Source organism: Elephantulus edwardii, unplaced genomic scaffold (genome assembly GCF_000299155.1).
Source record: "Elephantulus edwardii isolate Elephantulus edwardi_28Jun2011 unplaced genomic scaffold, EleEdw1.0 scaffold00272, whole genome shotgun sequence".
NCBI lineage: Eukaryota > Metazoa > Chordata > Mammalia > Macroscelidea > Macroscelididae > Elephantulus > Elephantulus edwardii.
In genome coordinates, this window is record NW_006400022.1 from 2716364 (window position 1) to 2740870 (window position 24507).

At 38.5% G+C, this 24507-nt stretch overlaps 1 protein-coding gene across 1 annotated transcript in view; it reads left to right on the forward strand.

Annotated features, from left to right (window-relative positions):
• Window positions 1–14568, forward strand: part of ASB7 (ankyrin repeat and SOCS box containing 7) — an 89313-nt gene extending 74745 nt beyond the window's left edge. The window contains exon 3 of the mRNA XM_006900054.1: window positions 14429–14568. Coding sequence (XP_006900116.1) covers window positions 14429–14568 — 140 coding nt within the window. The remainder of the gene's footprint in view (window positions 1–14428) is intronic.
• The last annotated feature ends 9939 nt before the right edge of the window (window positions 14569–24507 follow it).

Below are 24507 nucleotides of genomic sequence, written 5' to 3' on the forward strand. Positions count from 1 at the left end.
GAAGCTGTGAACAATCTCAATCTCTTCGCCATCCATCCTGATGCTACTGATCTTTTCCCCATAAATAGGTTTTATTTCTTTGTCGAATATGGGTCAACTAAAACTAGATGAGTTTATTTCTGGTTTCTCAATTCTGCTCCATTAGTCTCTGTGCCTGTTACTGTACACGTACCATGCTGTTTTGGTTACTACTTCTGTGTAGTAGGTTTTGAGGTCAGGGAGTGCTATGCCTCCCTCTTCAGTTTTGTTTTACAGAGTGCTTTGCTTATTTGAGGTCTTTTTCCTTCAAATAACCTTGACAGTTTATCTTTCAATCTCCTTGAAAAATGAATTTGGTATATGTATTGGGATTGCTTTGGACATGTACATTGCTTTTGGTAGGATTGTCATTTTCAAACAGGAAACATTGTTCCATTTATTTAGGAGGAAATGCTCAAAATCACTGGCATTAAGAGGGATGCAAATCAAAACCAAAATGAGAAACCATCTCACTCCAATAGCAGTAACAAAGTTTAATGCAAGTAATAAATGTTGTACACTGTTGCTGGTGTTGTAAAATGGTACAGCCACTCTGGAAGGCGATTTGGCATTTCCTCAAAAAGCTGAACATAGAAATTCCATATGACCCAACTAGTCCACTGCTTGGATTATACCCTGAGAAAATGAGAACAGAGGCACAAATGGAGACTTGTACACTAATGTTTATAGCAGCATTATTCACTATTGCAAGAAAATGGAAACAACCCAGATGTCCAACCACAACCAAATGGATTGAGAAATTATTATACATTTGTTGTTGTTGTACAGTGCCACCAAGTCATAGACGACTTATAGCGACCCTATGAACAAAAGACCTGAACACTTGTATAACTTTCATCGCTTCTCCACGTTCAGAGTTTCTGGAGGCAAGCTATTTCAGAAGTGTATGCCACTCCTGCTTTCAAGCTTACTTTAATTGAAGAGCTCTACCAAACATTGTCCATTGTGTATAACCATTATCACATTTTACACATCAGTGTCACAGTGTTTAGCATTACAGCAATCACAAGTTGCCTCTGTACAGCAAATGGACAAACCAGTGCTATATGGTACGTTTACACAATGGAATACTATGCAGCATGTAGGAGCAGTGATTTTGAAAATTATTACCCAGCTTTGGAGGGATTGGAGAGCATTATACTAAGTGAACTAACTCAGGCACATAAGTACAAATACTGTACAAGACCATTATTGCAGAAATAGATAATTCGTAAAATGTATATGAGGATCTAAGTGGGGGAGGTGTGGATACAGAGGGGGGAGAATCTAAAGCAGAATTTGTTGGGTGGAGAGAGGAGTGGATTAAGGAAATGGGAAAGATTTGGTCTGAAAAAACAATGTATACCAGTATAAAAGAAAAATGTTATAAAGTAACAAGCAAACAAACTGAATTAACATTTGGACTATCTATATAACTCAGTGAGTTAATGTTTTTCCAAAATGGATCGTGCATAATGTTATTAAATCTTACATTGGTCAAAGATCTCTTTCATGTACAAGACTAACGGATATTTCATTTTAATATAAAAAATTCATTTATTTGGTTTCATACTCTATATTGAGACTAGTCTTTACAGAGCTACCACTGGTGTCTAGGAGGAGTATCTTAGAAGATCTACAATGATCTGAAAATGTTGTTAAAATACTCCTTTCTTTGCTGACTCTAGCTCTTAATGACACTAGATTTTGCTCAGAGATCCTTTCAACACAGCATGATGCTACAAGTGGACTATAAACGCAGATGGGTATCTTCTCTGAAGCTAGACAGTAAAGAGACTTCTTTTTTGTTATTTTTCTTTTGAGTGAAGTTTTACTAATAATACTGGGTTTTCATACAGTCATTCTTAGACATAACATTAATTACCATTGAGTAACAGAATTAATTATAATGTCTAACCAACCCCTAAAGGACAGCTTGAACTCCTTCCTTCCTTACCATTGGCTCTTGATTATATAGTATTTGCTGAAATATTTCAGTGCTGGACAGTTCTTCTTGGTACAGTGACTCTGTGTTCCCTTTGTCTTCTTTTGATGCCTCCTGTATCATTCAAGATTGTGCCAATAGCATCTCTTCATATAGCGGCTCAAAGCTTGAATTTGTCATGTCTTTCTTCTTGAGAAATGCTGAACGAGTTCTTCCCTATTTATTCTCCAATTCTAGATCTCTACACATTTTGTTAAAATAGTTTGCTTTGTCTTCTTTAGTTGTCCTTTGAAATCTTCTGTTTACCTCTTTCATTTCAACATCTCGTCCCTTTGCTTTGGCTTCTTGACACTCCAGTGCAATTTTCAGGGTTTCTTCTAACATCCATTTTGATTTTTTTCTTTCTCTTTCTTTGTTAGTGACCTTTTACCCTCTTCATGGATGCTATTGTTGGTGTCATCCTACAACTCAGCTGGTCTTCCATCATTGGTGTTCAGTGCTTCAAAACTATTCTTAGAATTATTTACAAAACTATTCTTAGAATTATTTATAAATTCAGGTGGTATCAACTCAAGACCATATTTTGGTCCTTGTGGACTTATTTTAATTTTATTCTACCTCAGTTGTAACTTGCAGATGACTAATTGATAATCTGATTCACAATCAGCATCTAGCCTGGTTTTGACTGCAGATATTGAACTTCTCCAACGAGTCATTCCACAGATGTAGTCAATCTGGTGAGATCCATGTGTAAAGCTGCTGTTTATGTTTCTTATAAAAGGTATTTGAGATGAATAAATCATTGTACAAAAGTCTGTATTCAGCCTCATTTCTGTCACCCAGTGCATATTTGCCGACTACCCTTCCTTCTTCATTGTTTCCAACTTTTGCATTCCAGTCATCAATCAAAATTTTGCATTCCAGGCATTGGCAAAACTTACTGTCCCAGGAATGGATGAAGTTCCAATTGATGTATTTCAAATGATAGATGCAGCCCTGGATGCGCTCGCCAGTCTATGCCAGGAAATTTGGAGGGCAACTGCCTGACCAACTGATTGGAAGAGATCCATATTTGTTCCCATTCCCAAGAAAGGTAATCCAAGAGAATGTAGAAATTATCGAACAATATCATTAATACCACATGCATGTAAAATACTGGTCATTCAAAGCCATCTAGAATAGTACATAGACAGGGAACTGCCAGAAGTTCAAGCAGGATTTAGAAGTCAAGGAACCAGGGATATTATTGCCGATGTCAGATGGATCCTGGCTGAAAGTAGAGAATATTAGAAGAACGTCTGTTTGTGCTTTGTTGACTGTGCAAAGGCATTTGGCTGTGTGGATCATAATAAATGAAAATGATGGCTAACATGAAGAAGAATGAGAATCTCATCACACTTAATTGTGCTCATGCGAAACCTAGACCTAGACCAAGAAGCTCTTATGCAAACAGCAAGGAACACTGCATGAGAATGGTGTGTGTCAGGGTTGTATCCTTTCCTCATATCTATTCAATTTTATGCTGAGCAGATTATTCAAGAAGAATTATGAAGAGGAATATGGCGTCAAGATTGGAGGAAGACTTATCAATAATCTTCGTTATGCAGATGAGACAGCCTTGCTTGCTGAAAGTGAAAAGAATTTGAAAACACTAGCTGCAGAATATCAAATACCACCGCCTTTAATATGAATTGCATCTTAATGTCAAAAAAACAAAACTTTTCTTCACTGAACCAATAAGTGACAGACATCATGATAAATGGAGAAAAGATTGAAACTGCCAATGGCTTCATCTTACTTGGATCTACAATAAATACAGTTGGCCCTACCAGTCAGGAGATGAGGAGACATCCTGCACTAGGAAAGTCTGCAGTCAGGGAGCTCTCCAAGTTACTAAGGAACAGTGATGTTAGTTTGAGGACTGAGGTGCACCTGATTCAGAACATAGTTTTTTTCAATCAACTTGCTACATTGTCAGGAGCTGGACAGTGAATAAGGATGACAGAGGAAGAATTGATGCCTTTGAATTTTGGTGTTGGAGGAGAGTACTAAATCTCCTATGGACTGCCAAGAGAAAAAAAAATATGTCTTGGAGAGGGTGCAGACAAAGTGCTCCTTGGAAGCAAGGATGGTGAAGCTTCATTTCACTTATTTTAGGTGTTTTACTAGAAGAGGCTGGTCCTGGGAGACATGGAAAAGAGAGGAAGACCCTCAACCAGATAGATTGATAGAGTGACTGCAGCAGTGAGCTCCAGTGTGTCAGAATTGTGAGATTGGCACAGAATAGGACAGGATTCAGATCTGTTTTGTATAGGGTCACTATAAGTTGTACTCGACTTGACACCTAGTAATAATCAACCCTTATTAACTTGCCTTTCCCTTTTTTTCCTTTTTATTATTTTATACTGGTTTACCTGCTGAGTTCATACACATTGTTTTTCCTACCTGTTTATTAATTTTATTCCACTCTTCTTCCATTTCTACCTTGCTGACCTTCCAAGATTGTTTCTCTCTTTATAACCTTTCCTTAGCTTTTATATTTGTGTAAAGAGACTTTTAAAGTTTTAAAACCTCACTACTGTTCTCTCAGAATTATTTTGTTTTAGAGAACAGTTTTTTTCTTTTTCCCATTAAAATGGGATATTTCTACTAATGATTTTTTTAAGTAAGTTTTTATTTTTATACTGGTTTGCTTATATCTACTGTTGAATCTTTAGTATCAGTTTTATTGAATCAATATTTTATATTTTCATTTTTCAATTTTACTTTTTAAATATGAGTAAATAACAGTTGTATTTACACCAAACCAAGCCCAAACCACAGTCAGCCCTGACTCTGAGTGGCCCTCCATCAGCTCTCCAAGGCTAAGTCTTTATTGGAGGGGAGTATCCATCATTCGCTCTCAGGGTGACTGCTGACTTAGAATTGCCAGCCAGTCTGTTAGGTAGCACATAGCTAGGGCTGCTATGGAAATAACCCATACAAACAATAGGTTCTTTTTGGTCATCCAATTTTAAACATGTAAATTACTCTCTAAATAGTTGAGATCTAGGGATGAATATATATAATACCTGTATTCACCTTTTCTTTGTAACATTTTTTACTTTAATTGTGATTTTTATGAAAGTTTACAGAAAAGTTGAATTTTCATTTATTTGTTCTTGTAAATTTTCTCCCTTCCCTCCCTTCTCCCTCCTCCGGTTCACTTTTTTTTTTTTAATTCATTGTTGCACAATTACCTCCTTTTCCCTATGCCCCCCTCTGCCCCCCAGTCCTCTTTGCAGTGTACCTCTTAATGCACTCACATTTTTAAGGGCATCTTGTTAGTATAGTTCTTCAGAATTTGATGAATCTTAAATGGATTTCAACCATCTACATTTATACTATCTGTGGATAAAATAAAAATGTTGTAAAGTATTACTTGCCCTGTGCTGAAATACTTACTAAGGATTTTTGAGAACAGTACTTCTTGAAGTATATCCTTAGAAGTGTGGTTATACCAGATGCTTTGAGATAAAATGGATTCATTATTCAAATTATTTGTAAGTACCAGATTCTTAATTCAGAGATTCACAGTGCCTAGTAGCACATTTAAGATGTCAAATATCAAAATATCACACACAAGTAGTGCTGGTACCACTTACCTTTTTACTAGTATAAGAAAACCTACTTTTTTACAGGACATCTTTTTCCATACAGTTAACTCCTGTGTAGATTATTCCTTAAATCAGAGACTTGTGTTTAATGTTGGAAATTTTGAGTTGATGAAATAGTTATGTTCCTACTAGACCCTTGAAACAACCACTCTGAGCTTAAGTGGAAGCACTGTGTTTGTTTTAATTACTCAAATGGCTAATGTTTCTATAAGGTAATGATTATGTAAGTAATTGAGGAATTGAGTTGTGTAAACTATTTTGAGTGGGATGCCACTTAATCTGCCAAATACTTAAACTGTTTTTATTCCAGAGTATTGAACTACAGATTTTTAAAAATACTACTTTATAAATACTGAAGTAACTTATAGTCTTGTTTAAATGTGCAGCAATAGCTAAGTATTTATTACATTTTAACTGCAGAAGTAAAATTTTATTTTTTATACTATCATTCACTTTTATACCATCGTTCATAGACACTGTTTCACTCATGTACATTTTGTTTTATATAATTATTTCTGTACATTGTATTTTGTATAATGTATTACTGTTGATTAATTTTATCTTCTGTCTCAATTCCCAATTGCACCTTACCTATCTCCTCCTGCCTTTTCCTCTCACTAATCTCTGCTGTCCTAGTGATTTCCTTTTCCTTCTTCTAAACACCTTCTCCCCATTTCCCTTTATTACTATTATTTTTATTATTATTAATTGTAATTAAAATTTACAGAGACTTTGGTTTTTCATTCATTCATCTTTGCACTTTTCTCCCTGCCCACTACTCCCCTACCCCCCAGTTAGCTCTTCTCTTTGAAAAGTAAAATTCTTTCATTGTTATATAATCCCTCCCCCCAACCCTTTTTCCTTTTAAACAATTCTAAGGCAGCACCTCTCTTGGGATTTCAAATCTATCTACAACTCAGAGAGAAAGATGAGCGGTCTCCTCCTGTATAGTTAATAACCTCAGAAACATGCTGGAGAGTCCTCTGTGAGTCAGTTCTTACTTGACAGCAATGGGAGAAAAAAACATAAAATCATGAACACATTTCAAATCAGGTCTCTGTGATGGAAATGTTAACCCAAGAACAAATAAACAATATGTTTATGGATGAATTATAAACTGATACAAAGCATAAAGTGATTGGTAGTTCATTCCATACAGTGATCTAAAGTGGAGAGGCTGTAAATCGCACATGGGAAGATTGCCCATTTTTCTTCCATGGAGCCAGTGGCAGATTTGAACCACCTGTAGAAGCAAGGCCTTTGGATGAGGAGCTCGACCACCTACGGACTATATGTACCTCCATGATTCCCGTGAAAGAGCAATAGATTCTGTAGAGCAAATCAGAGATGAAGACATCTCTGTACTTCTCTACTGCCCTACCACTGGCCTCAGCTGCCACCTCAGAACAATGAAATGAATACCAAAAGCTGGGACATTGTTTTGCTTTTATTTTCTTCACAAATGTTTTTCTTCTCTTTCTGTTTTTCTAAGTCCAGATAGTTTTGTCTAACGTGCTCCAGCCTGTCATAAATGCAGTAACGACAATGCTAATGGGAGATGGTTTGGGATATTTCATTTTCTGAATTATGCTGCTGGTCTGTCTTTTGTAATTTATACTAGACAAGACCCTTCAAAAGCTAGTTTCTTTTTTTATACTGGTTTAATTATTATTAGTAATGGGCTTTTTTATAGAATGGAAGAACTTATAACCCTTTGAACTTTTACGTAATTCCCTTGTAATTCATTAGTACTGATACCTTGAAGTTTTCTGCATCTCCCAAAATGTTCATAATTCCTTAAATTACTCTCTTTGGTGAGTTGTGCTTCTGAGGGGCAATTCTCGGGGATGACTTTTCTAAGCTTTCTAACAAATAGTGTACACCTTTGTGTTAATTTACATTTTATTTCCTTTATTCTTTGCCTCTGTCTTCTTTTTTTCTGATCCTGCCTCCTTTTTCCCCCTTACCTCTTCAGTCTCTTAGGTGGTATGTTGTTGAGCACATTGTTGGTGCTTAATTAGTATTTTTTTTTAAGTAATGTTTATAAGAAACTAAATAACTACTCTCAGAGAAGAAGCATACTCTTCTGCTCCAAAAATTGTATTTCTGAAAATATAGCTCCTTGGATAGTCTTAAAAATAATACTGATTGCAGTGAGTTATCAGCTGCTTTCTACTCAAGAATCTGTGTATTGGTGCAGTAACAGTAAATGATGTTGCTTACTTCATCGTTGTATTTGTTTTTCTACCTGAAGTCTTCACATCTCTAATGTGTTCAAGTCATGCAGTTAACTCTGATAGTTTGAGGTTACTCTATGACTTGAATGAATCAGAAATGTAAACACTTATAAAAGGTATATAATACTATTTCTCCCAAAAATATGTTACCAGTTTTCCCCAGACTATTTTCCAGCAGTATTTTACCAGTTGCTCTTCTGTTGTCAAACGTTCCGCTATTTTGTGGCCATAAACCTCTAGTTTTTGTGCCTCATTTCTTTACTGGTCAGATGACAATCATAACTGAGCCTCCCTGACATCTTGCTGTTTGGAAGGCAGATGAGAAGAGTGCTTAAATGAGAATGCAAGACCACCAGAGATAATGATACACTTCCCGAAGGAGTTGAAGTCAAGGAAGAGACTTGCTTCAGAGGGCAGCTCATCTGTGTCACATGTGATACCAGCTGGGGCAGCTCCACTGGAGTTCAGTTTTTAAGATGGCTACCTCATGTCAGATATGTTGGTGCTGGATGCTTAGCTACCTGCAGCTCTGGCCTTTCTTTAGCTCTCTGCAGCTTAGGCCTTTCCTTAACTCTCTTCCATCCTGGCCTTTCCCTATGAACGTTTACATGGGCTGCTTAGTCTTCTTTGTGGTTATCTTTCAATAATGAATGTCCCCAGAGAGCCAGGCAGGAACCTTTCATGCTTTGGAAGGAATAGGTCATCTTTGTTGTAGTAATCGGCTACTTTGTCAAAGCAGCTCAGATTCCAGGGAGAAGAAAAATAAAGAATAAGAGATGTTTTGACTGTTTGGAAAATGTCATCTACCACAGTCCACTCTCTGGCTACAAGAACCTGCATTCCCCCCTTTTTTTTTCTTTTGCATTCCTTTTATATGTGAAAGGTACTAAGTCCCTTATTTATTGCTCTGACATATCATCAAATGACATCAGCTCACATTCAGAATTTCCCATTTAAATTAGGTCAATAATATGGATGAGTTCCTTTTGGGTGTAGTTCCCTTGAATATAACTCTTTTGGTTCTATTCATGTCAGTCTGAAACATGAACTAAAGGGCAATTCATCTTTCTACCCCTCAACATACAGTGGTGGGATATGCATGAGGTAGCCTCTGTAGACATCCCTATTCAAAAAAGAGGTAAGTGGAAGCACGTAGCAGTGATCCCTGGCTGGTTTGAACTCCACTGGCACATATTGCAAGTTCTTTTTTAGAGCTCGGTCCTGAGGCTTCTTGATAGCTCATTGTAGTTCCATAAATATGTTGCTTGTATTTTCATTTGAGTGGTTTTCTCCACCTGCTTATGCCTATAGAAGTTTGAGGGCCTACAGCCTCTGCATTTGCCCTGTCTTGGTTCCTTTCAGTGAAAGCTAAATTTAAACCCATTTTAGGTCCTTGGTGTATTTGTTTTATTTTTTTATTTATTTAATGCAGGGATCCATCCTGTTCCCATACCTTTTCAATCTGTATGCAGAACAGATCATTTAGGAGGCAGGGATTTATGAGGAGGTGTGTGGCATCAAGATTGGAGGAAGACTCATTAACAGCCTACGATATGCAGATAACACAACCTTGCTTGCTGAAACTGAAGAAGACCTGAATCACTTGCTACAAAAGGTCAAGGACTGTAGTCTTCTTTATGTATTGAAGCTCAGCATCAAGAAGACTAAGATTCTCACCACTGGGCCAATTGGCAGCACCATGATGGATGGAGATAAGATTGAGGTTGTAAGTAATTACAGCTTGCTCAGATCCACAATCAACACTCTTAATACCAGCAGTCAGGAAATTGGCTGTCGTGGACCTCTCCAGAGTGCTGAAGAGCAACGATGTCAGTCTAGCTACAAAGGTGCACCTGACCCAGGCCATTGTCTTCTCAGTTACTTGTTATGCTTCAAAGAATTGGGCATTGACTAAAGATGACAGAAGGAAAGTAGATGCCTTTGAAGTGTGCTGCTGGAGAAGAGTCTTGAACATACCATAGACTGCCAAGAAAACAAATAGGTTTGTCTTTGAAAGGGTAAAACCAAATCTCTCCTTGGAGCCTAGGATTCTGAAGCTCTGTCTCACCTACTTTGGGCATGTAGCCAAGAGAGATCTGTCCTTGGCGAAGGACTTCATGCTCAGAAGGGAAGGGTGGAAGGACAGGGCAGGAGAGGAAGACCCTGGATGAGATGGATTGATACAGTGACTGGGGCAGTGGGGTTTGGTGTGTCAGAATTAGTGAGACTGGCTCAAGAAAAGGAGGGTTTCAAAGCTGCTATATATAGGGTCGCTATGCATCACAGGCAACTCAGTCACTAACATTCTATGACAGGTTTGGAACCAGGAATGGTATCTACTTCCTAAACAACATGAATGCCTCCGGAAACGGTATGAACTTTGATAAAAATCAATAGCTGTAGAGGGGCTTCAGGCCCTTTGTTCATAGAGTCAACTGTGAGTCAGGCTCAACTTGAAGGCAATCAGCAACAACAATACACACACATATCAGTTGATGATACTCAAATCAGAAAGAACCTTGTTGGAACGGTGTCCTCAGTATTCTAAGAAGGTCATTTTGTGTCTTACCTAAAGAGCTTATAGTCCACCCTGAATTTTATCTTTGACCTGAAGTCTTTCCAGAGTTTGAGAATCTTTTTTTGCCTTAGAATTAAAAACAATTTTACTTTTGAACTCAAGGAAGTCCTGGCTCTTTTATATGTGTTTGTAATTTAGCATGTTTGTCCTCTTGAATTTTCTCATAGACTAGTGAAATCTCTTTAATTGTATCAGTAAAGGCATTAAGACATTTTCTGTTTTCCACGTGGTTACTGGTGACAGTGTTATTAGACTGTCTCTCAATACAGAACAAGAACCCTTTCCTCTGTCTTCAAATGTTTTTCAAAGCTTTCTTTTCCTCAAGTTCTTAACCTAAACTTTCTCAGCCCCTTCCACTTAACACTTGCCTCAGTTCTTTGAGTTTTCACGAAGTACTTTTTCCATTGTCACTCTAGCTTCTAAAATCTTACCACCTGGTCCACAAACCACCATGTAGTTTGGATTTTTGTTATGGCAGCACCCTGCTTTAAAGTGCCAGAATCTCACTTAGTTATCTCATGTTTCTGAATGTGGTGGTTTAAAACAAAGTTGGTCATTTTATTCCCATCTGTGCGGTTCAATGAGAGGTCAGTAGAGCCACCTCATCTCTGTTGCAGTGTCACCTGGAGCAAATTATCTAGGACACCTCAGTTCCCAGACATCTTGCTCAGTGGCTGGCCTATCAGCAGGGACCTCAGTACAGTTTTAGAGGCTCGTGGGGTTTCTCTGTGTTCACATAGCTGCGTCCTGAGAGTTTGTATCCTCAGAGCTAGTTCAATCAGTATCATCTTTTATGACCTGGCCTTGGAAGTCAGCTAGCACCACTTTCTCATCACAACAAGCCCACCTAGTTTCAAGGCATGTTACTATGGAAACACCTCTCCCCACCTTTTCTTAATGATAGGCACATTCAGTCACACTGTAAAATAAGCACGAGGCATGGTTGTGTCATTCTCCATTCTGTATCTTCCTACAACAAGAACTAATCAGAGGATCTGGTAGGTAACTTTTTGTCTTGGCTCTTTTCTTTCAGCCTAACTAACCAAATTCCAGTAAATTCATTTTTACATTTCATTGGGTGGCATTTTTTTATTTGAGTATGCATGTATGTCATGTTTTCCCCATCTATTTTTTTGGTCTATATTGTAGTTCTCTTTTATTAAGATTATATTTTAAAAGAACCTGCCATCTACTAGAAAAAGAAATTATTTATTAAAAGATTACCATCTCATTCATATTCTGTCTGGCATGCATCTAAAGAACAGTTAATGTAAGCATTTATTAAAAAATAACAGTGATAACTTTTTCTTGTCATAAAAATATAGCCCCTGAATAATGATGAAAATATTCCGAATCACTTAGGAAATAATTAGCTGTTGGCATTGTTGTTTCACAATGAGTAGACCCTTTTATGCTTTATAAGACAACCCTATTAAATATTTGTTCATTGGTGGGTGAGCCTGTGTCTAGATCATACTAGTGGAGCTTGGGAGTGGTCTTGCCCTAGTGGAGTTGGCAGTCAGGGAGGATGGCACCATGCATTAGTGCCTTGTTAGGGGCTACAGAGCGGAGGGCTCTGCTGGGAAGGCTGGACTTGTTCCCCTGCTGAAGTGCCATCAGAACAGAAGGCTGAGGAAGATGGAGCATGAGGCTGTGGGCACAAGCATCTGTATGTGTATCCCAGGTACCAGACATTTCCAGGAAAACAGTAGCTCTGTGATTCTGTAGAGACCACCCATCAGGTGACTTCTAGATGCACATAGTCATAGAGCCCTTAGAGAGCAGGGGCCCGAGTTTTAAGAAGCCTTTCCTTTATGATGAATTGATTGCTTTTGAATGCTGTTGGACTCTGTAAACAAATAAAGCCCAGATCTTCAGTGCAGCCACAGTTTCTGTAAGTGTGATCTGGAGACCCTCCCTGATTTCCCTGAGACCCTTCCAGACTCTGAGGTCAAAATGATTTTCATAATAATGTAATAACAATTTTTCACATTCAAATTTTCATGCGTGTAAGTGACATATTCCACAGGTTGCATGCTGTGTGGTTGGTTGTTTTTTTTGTTTGTTTTGTTTTTTTAATCAAAACACATTGAGTGCAAAAGCATGAAGAAAATTTGACTATCTTCTGGTAAGCAGACTGAGCTTTGTAGAAATGTGAAAGAATGCCCTTTTTCTGACTTTCTTTGTCCATATTAGGAAATATAGTTTTCATAATTGTATTGCCTTTGTTAGCATCCAGTAACTCTGTTTTTTGTTATTTTTACATTTATTGATAGCTTTTTAATATTAGTTTTAATATCAAACATGTTACCTATTTAAGTTGTTTAACAAAAGTTCTTTTGAATCTTCTAGAATTATTGTTCTGTTGTTGTTAGGTGCTGTCGAGTCGAGTACGACTTGTAGTGACCCTATGAACAAAAGATTTGAACCCTGTTCTGTCCTGTACCATCCTCACACTTCCTGACACACAAGAGCCCATTGCAGCAGTCACTCTGTAATCCACCTGGTTGAAGGTCTTCCTCCCCTTTGATGATCTTCCACCAATGCCCTTCCCCAAGGAATAGCCCTTCCTAGCAACATGCCCAAAGAATGTGAAGCAAATTCTCCAAGGAACACTCAGGCTACACCCTCTCCAAGACCTATCTGTTTGTTCTCTTCACTGTCAATGGGATGTTCAGTGCTCTTCTCCAACACTACAGCTCGAAGGTGTCATCCTTTTTCTGTCATTCTTATTCATTGTCCAGGTCTTGAATGCATACCTAGTAATCGGAAAGAGTATGACCTGAACAAGATACACCTTAGTCCTTAAACTGACATCATTACTCCTCAGTAATTTGGAGAGGTCCCTAATTGCAGATTTTCCCAGTGCGGTGCATCTCCTAAAGCCTGACTGTTGCTACAAAGGATGTTAATTGTGTATCTAAGCAAGATGAAGCTGAACTTCTAGAATTAGATGGTTTTTAAAGTGTTAAAGGAATTTTAAGGTGAGAAGTTTGAGAACTGCTGTAGTATGAATTTTCAGTTGAGTTTTCAACATGTTTCTTAATCTCTCTGAGGCTCAGAGAATGTAGAAAATGGGGTGATGATCAAAGTATGTCCCTCATAAATGAGATTAGGAGCTTAGAATAATACAGAACACAGAATAATAAGCAATTGAGTGTGTTAGTTTTTTGTTATTACCATTCTTTAATTTGGAAGAGCATAATTTATGCAAATCTAAACACACTTGCAATTCTGTTGGTAAGAAAATTTGATTGTATCCAGATAAAAGCAAACAGGTCATCTGTATTGTTTTGGTCAAAGTATTTGAGAATGAAGGATGCTGGGATGGGAATATTTCAGAGTTTGATTTCTGTGGTAAATTACAGCTGTTGTTGTTGACAGGTCTCGGGCCTTGAGGTTACAGAGGAATAGATTCAGAATAGCTTGGGGTGCTTTCCTGGCTTTACCCTCCTGTGCCTCCCTTTCCCCCATCTCATCTGAACAGTCCCCATCAAAAGAATAGTGAATAGATTTGGTGTCAGGAAGCACTAGGGCTTGACTACCTGTCTCTGTGCCATCATCAGCCCAGAGCTGACAGGTATAGCTAATTCACAGTTGCCATGGAGGACATGGAAGGCCAAGATGAAAGCAGAATTGTCCTGATGTGTTGCAGGAAGAGCATGAAGCTTTGGGTCAGGGAGGCTAACTTCAGTCACCATCTTGGACTTTCCTTGGCTGTCTGACATAGAACGATTTACTTAAATCTCTGATTCACAGTATCATTTTAAAACTGAGGTGAAGTGTCTGCCTTCTCAGGAGTGTGAAAAGACGTCACTGAAAGGTACCTGGACCATTTCCTTTGCATGTAAAATTATGTCCCTAAGAAAGAAATGATTCATTTTAGAATTTAAGCACTTACCTTAAATGTACTTTGTAACATTTTCTTTTTTCTGTTTTGTTGTTTTTGTTTTTGTGTTTGTTTTTTGTGTTTTTTTTTTGGTTTTTTTTTTAGGGCAGCCCAGAAACTTGCAGGACCTGTGCCGAATTAAAATCCGACAATGTATAGGCCTTCAAAACCTAAAGCTACTTGATGAACTACCAATTGCCAAGGTCATGAAAGACTACTTAAAACACAAATTTGATGATATCTGATATTCAAAGAACTATGCGTGAAATGAGGAGTTAATTCCACATGCTTAAAAGGCTTTTTGCCTTGCACACAGTATATCCTATGCAATTTCTGATTTACTGTTAAGTCAGAAAGCAGGTATACACTTCTAGGTTTTTGTTTGTTTTCATTGTAGGGAAGGGGTTTTTATATATAAACACACACACACCACATGCTCAAAGGTCTTAATTTGGTTTTTTTGGTTCAAGTTTACAAGGTCCAAGCTTCCTATATAATACTGAATTTAGGGGGGAAAATTGTTTTACTCAATGAAGCAAGCAGATTCAGAGTGGAGAATTTACCCTTTCCAAATTCTTTCTAGTTTTATTGGTATGCATTCTAAACCAGCAAAGCACTTGTTAAAGGAATGTTTGGAGGCCCAGTTTCACCCAGGGGGTGCCCTGAGAAATTCCAGAAATGATGCTGTCACCTCATTCATTTTTAATGAGTGCAAATTGGCTGTTTCAAACTATTCTTTTCCTAATTGATATAGCTGTCAGACAACGTAAATCCAGTACCTCTGCTTTCTTGTTGGTGTGCTCTTGTTTTTAACTTATTTTTTTAACAAATGTAGTACACTACCCAGAGACTTTATGTCTTCTGCGCCTGGCTGAATTGTGCTTTTAAAAACATTCGTGGGCAAGAAAATAACTTTATAAAGACAGTGTATTATGTTTTTAAAACAGTGCCTCCTGTACAATATTCTCCTGGAGTATTTTATCCATTGTTCCTTTGGTGTTTGTTATTCCACCACCAGCTTTGACATGTCCATGAGAGAAGGAACCACTACTTTAATTTTCACATCAGTTACCATTTTCATTTTAAGCTTTGCTTTTTTACTTCACTTTGGGGCTGACACTTCCATATCCTGGATGTAGTATTCCCTCAAAACAACCCCAAATGCTGTTAAACCATTTGACTTCAGCAGTAACATAATTTGAAATATTTTGTGGTGTTTCTTTTCTTCCTTGTTAAAAATATCTTTTTAAGGGTAACATTTCTAATGTGTGCACATTTGTAAGTTTTAACATTTCCTATCTGTTTTGAGGTTCTACAGTGAAATAGTGAAGTTTTTCAGGAGAGTGATTTTGTTTTGTGCGTTGCTTGGGCATCTATTTGCAGAGTGAACATTGATAGGATGAAGTGTAAAACCAGAAAAATTTCCAGAGGTCTTGGTATTGAAGACGATGCTTGAGAAGACCTTTTCAAATGTCCAATGTTGTTAATAGTGCTTTGGAAACATCAAAATATGTACATATCTGTGATAAATTCGCTGACAGATGTTTACTACATGAAGGGCTTCTCTTTTCTGAATGTCTTACGGAGGGTGGAAAGGTCATTAAGTACATGATTATTTCAACAAGAGAAGTATAACGCAGATCAGATATAGCTTTGCTTTTTTCAGAGGCAGTATGATTGTTTCCCAAGCTTAGAATATATTCTCTTAGGTGCAGAATAGCTGTGGCCTTAGAGTGCCTGGCCTGCTATCCCATGGCAGCACACAGATAGATGTCTGAAGGATGGAAACTTCAGGAGAAGAATGATCTGGACCGTTGCTGATACAGTCCCTGGACGCAGGTGGCCTGCCAGAGTTTGCTGTCCTCAAACTCTAACCTGAGCCCAGTCTAGAGGAATGGATGATCTATCAGTTTGTTTGGGTTTTGTTTGGTTTTTTTTCTGGTAAAAATATCTCTGGAAAGTTAATATTGAGGAAGGAGTCCCTTGTAAAGAAAGAACAGAACTCTATTCTAATTCTTTAAACAATACTCAGGTCATTAGCAGTGCCAGGAATGTGACGTGCCCAAAATAAAGAGTGTCAGTTCTTCCTAAATCCCCAGTCTTAGGGAAATGAGGAGGTAGGAGTGTGCCTGGGAATTCTGTACTCTGAGCAGAAATGTTAATGCTGTGTTCAGACTGGGTTTATCTCCTTATGTGTATGTATTAATTTATTTAGTTAGTTTCAAAGGACTTTATTTCTCATCCATTCAAAGGTTTTCAAACTAAGTTAGCCATCAAATATGAGTCATGGAATTTCAAATAATAATAATAATAATTCCAAATAGTAAGATCTTTTTGTTGCTGTGACTTCAGAAAAAAATTATGAGAACTTTTTGTGCAATTGAAATTTCTATTTAATGAAGAAGTATATAATTCCATTATTTATTGTTTGACGTTTGATTTATCTGGACTTAAAAAGAATGTTTTACTTTTGTTGTTAATAAAAATCCCAATCACATATCATAATTTAACAATATCTTAAATGTCTCAGATTGGTCATGTTGGAATACAGCAAGGAGAATGCAGGCCTTTGTTTGAATTTGGGTTTCACAGAAGCATACCAGGGTCATCAAATGAGTTGAGAGAACAAATATTTTCAGAAAATCAACATAGTAGGTTTTCTAGACTCTTGACTTAAAACCTTCAGAACATGTCTGATTTGTCATTGATACTTTGGTTTCTTTTAAAATGTATTCTTTAAGCCTATGATTAAACCTTTATAAAAATTTATTTGGCAAATACACCAAAGAAACCGGCTCACAAAAAAGATTATGATCATTAATGAACTGCAAACCTCATCTTTTGAAAATATTTTTTGTAAATATTTGTGTTTATAATTGTACAACAGAGTAAGAGTGTTTTTTAGATTATTTAATTTCCATATTTCTAAACTATTTACTATAAAATAATAACCTATGCTTGTTAGTTTGGAAGACTTTGACTTTTATGTTTTAATCCATTATCAGTCATGCCTGGAGCAGAATTTGCACTTGAGAATTCCATGTCCTGGCAGTAGCCAGTGCACATCTGGAGTGAGGAGCAGAGTGTGGTCTGTCAGATGCACCCCTAGGTCAGCAGAATGTGGAATGTGATTATCAGTGTGGGCCAGATGAAATAGAGGATCTGACTTGATACAGAATTGTTCAGTAGCCCACAATGTGATTGAGATAAAGATGTTTTCCCAAATCTAGCATTCATGTAACTCCTCATGTGTTATCCTAATGTATTTTGTTCTTCCTTTGTAATGTAAGTTTTGCTTTGGGTCAATTTTAATTAAAAAAAAAAAAACAAACCTATAAAATATAAATCTGGTTTAAAACATGTTGGACTTGTTTATTATTTCTAGTCTACCTTAATGTTTTACTATTTATAGCTACTTGATGAAACAAAAACTCTTCATTCATCAGCATTGTCGATCTTTGGGAACTATATAATATAGAAAACCCTCATTTTAGATAGTAATCGATGAGCTGCCACTTCTTACGTTGCAGCTTTTTAATGTATTCTGTATATGTTATAGTCCTGGATGGCTGGCTTTGCATTGGATGTGCTGGGTGAGGCTTTGTCCACTGCCTGCCTCATACATATACCATTTGACCCAGACAGGGTCTAGCCCACAGTAGCTCAAAATGCAGAGAGTAAATGCAGTCAAAGCAGGGAATTTCAGTTCATTCATTGGCCTGCAAGAGATAAATGCAAAAGAACTTGGACTTCCCCCTTCTTTTATGGAACACAAGGCCAGGTGGTGTGCTGGTTAAAGAACTTGGCTGCTTCCTGAAAAGGTCAGAGGTTCAAACTCACTAGCTGCTTTCAGGGAGGAAGATGGCAATCCTCTTGTATTCTAAGGTCATTATGAATCACAGTTAGATGACAGTGGATTTGATGGGTGAGTTCTATATAATACAAGCATAACTAGATTCAGAAGAGACCACAAACTCTTATGAGTAATCATGTGTCCAGAGAAGGGGAGGACGGACTATTTATCACTCCCTACAAAAACTATATTTTGTAGTTAGGACCTTGTGCAGACTTGCCTGGAGTTTGGTCAGTAACAGCCAAGAATGAAGGGACATTTCAGACTTTCTCATGGACAGCAGAGGAGTTCAGACTGGAAAAATAGCTATGTTCCTTAGAAATCTTGAGATAACATGATGTAAGTGTATTTTTTCAGCTGAAAGATGGTTTATGAAATTAGTTTACTAGCTATTGATGAAATATTGTATACATGATATAAAAATTTCTACCTCCTATATAGTTGAGGGTCAGAGATGAAAAAACAAATTTAATTTCTATCATCTGCCTGTTTTGATGTACCTCTAGTAGGAGGAGTAAAGCTTTGCAGATTTTGTTGTTAGAATTTATGTTATTTGTTGATTGCCATCGAGTTAAACACGGCTCATAGTGACCCTATGAACAAAAGGCCTGAAGCCTTTCTGCAACTATCGACATTTACCAAAGTTCATAGAGTTTCCAGAGGCATGCTGTTTAGGAAGTGGATGCCACTCCTGCTTCCAATTTATATTATGTCAAATACCAGTCATGTTTCTAAGCATTTACTTTCAAATGCTGAGATTTTGGGCCTGAATTGAAATAGATTAATATCTGAATTTAATTTTCTTTATTCTAGTTTTAACTATTCCATCATTATCTACTTAAGAAATGAAAACAGGCCTAGCCAACATACAGCACCTCTGGCTTTCCCTATACTGGCGAGTCATTTGTGTGTTGTGGCATATGTCTCTTAAAGATCATGGTGTATTTTCTAGAGATAGATTCTTGAGAGCATTCTGCAAATATTTGAAAAGAATGAAGCAGCAGTATGTGTGTGAGATCCTCGGTGCATCCAAGGAGCTGTGGGCCCAGGTCCAGTGCTGGAGTGAGAGATCACTCTTGTTTCCCAAACAAGTATCTCACACTAGAGAATTCAGTCAGAGATGCCCAGAGTTCCCAGGGCTATGCGTCAGTGTTGCATCCACATCCACTCCACAAGCCATTATAACTAACATGATTGGATTAAAGCCAGACATTCCTCTTCTGCAAATATGACCTTTCTAAAAAAAGAAAGAAAAATCATGTGATTGTTTATGGTTATTAAAATGTGTTTTACATTGAGTTTAGATTTGTTTCAGTATCCTTAAATATCCCTTCAAATTCTTCATTATCTTTTTAAATGTGATTTTAATTACAAGATTATTTTAAATTACTATCTTGGTCATTTTCTTGTATATGATGGTAGAGTGATTACTGTTCAAGTGATGTCCCTGTGCCTGTGTCTAACCAGTAGATTGACAGAACCCACCTGACCATTTAATGGAGGAAAGATCTCCTGTTCTGTTTTGGTAAAGACTCATTGCTGTTGAATTGGACCCAACTCCTGGCTGACTCTCCAGTTGGTTTCCAGAAGCTATAGATGGCGCAGAAGAAGATTGGCCATCTTTCTCCCAAGAAGCTGGTGCATATGAGCCACCTACCTTCAAGTTGAACACACAAGTCTCTGTAAAGACTGCGTCTTGGGAATGCTGTGGACCAATTCTGTGTATGTGGTCAGTCTGAGTCAAAATTGCCATACTGGCATTTAACAGCCACAGTAAGTAGTAATGAAGTGATTCACTGTCTTGTAGCATGGTGGTTGCTGGTGGGCAATGGGATTCAGTTGAGTTTGAAAACATGGATTATGTGATAAGTAGATCCTCTATGGCAAAGCCAAGGTATTCCAGCTACTGACAATCCCTGTTTCTTTGTTTTTTTCTGGCAAATGAAAACATTTTTCTCTTACTCTGCGTTGATGCTGCTGTTCTTCCTCTGATAGTTTTGGGTCTGATCACATCTCTTTCCTTTTTCTCGTACATGAAGAAGAGCACTTGTAGGTCCATAAACATTTCCAGTTTCTTTTGGTATGTCTGGTCACTTCATCCTATCATTCTTAGGCAAGAAGAACGGACTTCTCAGCTTGTTGCTCCCACAGCCTTCTTTTTGAGTTCCCAGACTGTCTTTACCTGGCTAGGAAAATCCTTCACATTCTTTGGGGATAATCAAATAAAGAGCACTTAGTTAATCCTGGCTGTGACCTTTTTCCATTTGGGTCTTACCTAGAGAGAAATGGATAGCCTTTTTCCAATGGTTTATTGCCGCTGTTCAGAAATCCCTAGGCTGTAAGCTCCCTGCAGCTATATTCCGGGGTATACTCCCCTGGCTCCTCAGACCATATTTGCTGAGAGAACCTGTGATCACCAGTCTGCACTTTCTTTGAAACTTCTAAGGAAACCAGAGGCCAAAGTGGATGACAGTTTTAGCACTTATCCTACCTCCAAATCTCAAGTATCATTCAGATTTCTGCCAGGATTATCTTTTCTGGTCCTCCTTCCCTGTGAATCCTCTGATCAGTTGACTTGTTGGCACTGAGGTGGTGACTCAAAAGCAGAAAACCCTGAACTCTGCTGTCAAGGAATTTTAACTTTCAGGGAGCCTTGTGTTCTGTCACCCCAACCCCCGCCTCTCCTAGAATTTGAGGCCTCTCATAGGAATGGCTACAGTCCATCTGATGCCAGGGCATGGCTAGCAGACACCCTGATTCTTGAAGGTCTGGGTGTATGAGACATGTATGGCTTTGTTCTGACTGCTTTCTTGGGTCCTTGGAGCAGGAGGAGGTGACAAGGCCCGGGGAGCCTCTGGCCATCCATCCCACACACACTAGGAAAATACCCAGTGTTTCCTGGAGCCGGATTCTCCTGACCCGTTTTGGTTGTCTAGTGCTACGGGCACTGCATCTGTTACATAGTTATTTTCACTCTTTCAAATAAAACTTGAAATACATAAGAAATTGAGAATAGGCATAATTTAATAGCAATGACCATGCATTAATTACTGGTCGTGTAAGAGCTGAAAGTGAGTCCCTAGGTGGTACAACAGCAAGTGATAAGTGCTAGACTGCTTGCCTGAAAGGGTTGTAGTTCACACCCACCCAGAACCCTCAGGAAGATCACAGACTTGTTAGCTCTGAAATAGTGCTACTTGGTGCACATCAGTTTGCCGTTGAGTTGGAATCAACTTAGTGAAGCAGGCCTCAACTACTTGCCTGATCCCAGGCTTTTCTTAGGCCAGAGATAACATTTGTGTTCTGTAGAACAGAAAATGACCCACTGTTAATAGCAATAATGAAAGAGTCACTTTTGGCAAAAGTTGACAAGGCTCAAGATTTTCTGTGCACATGTTCTCGATGCTCATACAGCTGCCTGTCTTCCCATGGTGTAGTCTGGTGCTCTCGCTCAGCCTCCACCATGCCTATTGTAATCATACTGACTGAAAGGAGTTAGATGTAGGATCTCACAATCACGTATGCCAACTTTGTGACTGTGATAAGAAACCTCTGGTCATGTTGCATTTTTGCTTTGTACTGCTGCATACTTAGAAGCTGGGTGGGATGCATGCATCTAACCCAAAGTGCCAATTGCATCCATACTTGCGTTTTTCACCCCTTTAGCTCTTGCCTGTAGGTATTTAAAGATTGATGTACTACCATTCTGTTACTATTTTATGATAACTCACATTTCTAATCCATATGCACACTGGGAGTTAAGACCAATTAGAAGGTTAGGTAGCACAATCTGGATGTCTTGTCTTGGAAATAAGTGTTAATTAAAAAGAATATTCATGCATTAAATAGTAACTTTTAGATTGTTGCAAACAGTTAGAAATTGGCCCTTGTTTATCTGGAATTCTCTGCTGGAGTTTGCATGTTTAGCAACTCAAGCACACTCTGAAGTACCAGGAGAAAAGCCTGGTGAAGTGAAAAGCCAGCTACTGGAACCCAGTGGAACACACACATGGGGTCACCACCAACAGAATCTACTTGACAGCAACAAGGTTTGGGTTTACATCTTACATGGTGGGTAAAGATGTGATTTACTTGTAGAGTAATTATTCAGAATGTTAAGGCTGGGGTGATGCGCTATCCCACAAGGTACTGCTGACTCAAACTTCATAAAACATTACAAAGAATTCTAGTTAAAATCACAGTGAATATGCTAATGACAAGACAGCCTCAGAGTATGTGAGATGGTACCTTGTCTGAAATAGAGGAATGTTTGATTGACACTGAACCATTTCAGGTGATTGTGTAAGATCAAGAGACTACACTGAAGGCATTGGTGAGGAAAAAAAGGCCCCAGGAATTGCTAGAATAGCAACAGAGGTGTTCTAGCAAATAGATGTTGCCCTAGGCATGCTCACTAAATTATGCCAAGGATTTTGGAAGACAGCCACCTGGTCAGCTGACTGGAAGAGATCCATATTTTTTTTGCACATCCTCCTAAAAGGTGACGAAACAATGAGAAATCCTTGAATAATATCATTGTCATATACAAGTGAAATAATGCTGAAAACCATTAAAAAATTAGTTGGAGCAGTACATCTATGGGTAACTGCCAGATATTCAAGCTGGATTCAAAAGAGAACAAGCGATAACCATTGCTGACATAAGATGGTCCTTGGCTAAAAGCAGAGACTGTTAGAAAGGTGTTTACTTATGTTTTATTGACTGTGCAAAGATGTTTGCTTTGTGGATCAACACTTCTTAAGCTCATATTGTTGTTGTTGTTATGTGCCATCAAGTCACATGCGACTCATAGCATAACAGCCCTAAACCCTTCTTTATCCTGTGCCAATCTCACTTGTCTCCAGCACACTTACCCCATTACCCTAGCCACTGAAATCAATCAACCTAATAGAGCGTCTTCCTCTCCTGTGCTGTTCCTCCACCCTCTAAGCATGATGTCCTTCTCCAAGGACTGGCCCCTCCTTGCAGCATGTCCAAAATATGTCAGATGAAGCTTCAGAATCTTTGCCTCCAAGGAGTAGCCTGGTTTAACCCTCTCCAGGTTGAATCTGTTCATTTTTTTAGCAGTCCATGGTATATTCAATACACTTCTCCAACATCACAGCTCAAAGGCATCAATTCTATAATCTCTAGTCATTGTCCTCTCTCTCTCATAGCAAGTGATCGTAAAGACCATGGCCTGTCTCAGGCACACCTTAGTCTCCAGAGTGACACCATTGCTCTTCAGTATTTTGGAGAGGTCCCTAACAGCAGACTTTCCCATCACAATGTCTTTTGACTTTCTGGCCGCTGATGCCAAGAGTGTTGACTGTTGAGCCAAGCAAACTAAAGCTGTTCTCAATTTCAGTCTCTTCACCATCCATCCTGATGCTGCCAGTTGGCCCAGTGGTGAGAATCATTGTCTTGAAATTGAGTCTCAATCTGTATTGAAGGCTGCAGTCTTTGACCTTCTGCAGCAAGTGCTTCAGGTCCTGCTGAGTTTCACCAAGCAGGGTTGTGTCATCTGCATAATGCAGATTGTTGATGAATCTTCCACCAATCTTGATGCTACACTTCTCCTTATACAGCCCCACCTCTTGAATAATCTGTTCTGCCTATAGGTTGAAAAGGTATGGAGATAGCACACATCCCTGGTGGACACCCTTCACAATTTTGAACCATGTAGTGTTTCCTTGCTCTGTTCTGACAGCTGCCTCCTGGTCCAAGTATAGGTTTCACATTAGCACAATCAAGTGTTCTGGGATATCCATTCTTCTCAGAGTCAGCCACAGTTTGTTGTACAGTCAAACACCTTTGCATAACCAATGAAACACAGACATTCCTCTGGCACTCCCTGCTTTCAGCCAAGATCCATTTAACATTAGCTACAATATCCCTAGTACCCTGGCCCCTTCTAAAGCCAATCTGGACTTCTGGCAGTTCTCTGTTGAAGCTATGTTCCAGTCATTTTTTTTATATAATCTTCAGCAGAATCTTGCTTGTATGTGATAACAATTACATTGTTCGTTAATTTCCACACTCTTGATAACAGCAGCCAGGAAATCAAAAGACAGATTGCATTGGGAAAGTCAGCTGTGAGGGACCTCTTGAGTACTAAAGAGCAACAATGTCATGCTAGAGACTAAGGTGCACCTGATCCAGGCTATAGTCTTCTCAATTATGTGCTGTGCATCGGAGAGTTGGACAGTGACTAGGGATGATAGAGAATTGATGCCTTTGAGCTGTGGTGCTGGAAAAGAGTGTTGAATATACCATGGACTGCTAGGAGAACAGATTTGTCCTAGAGAGGTAAAGGTGGGATGCTCCTTGG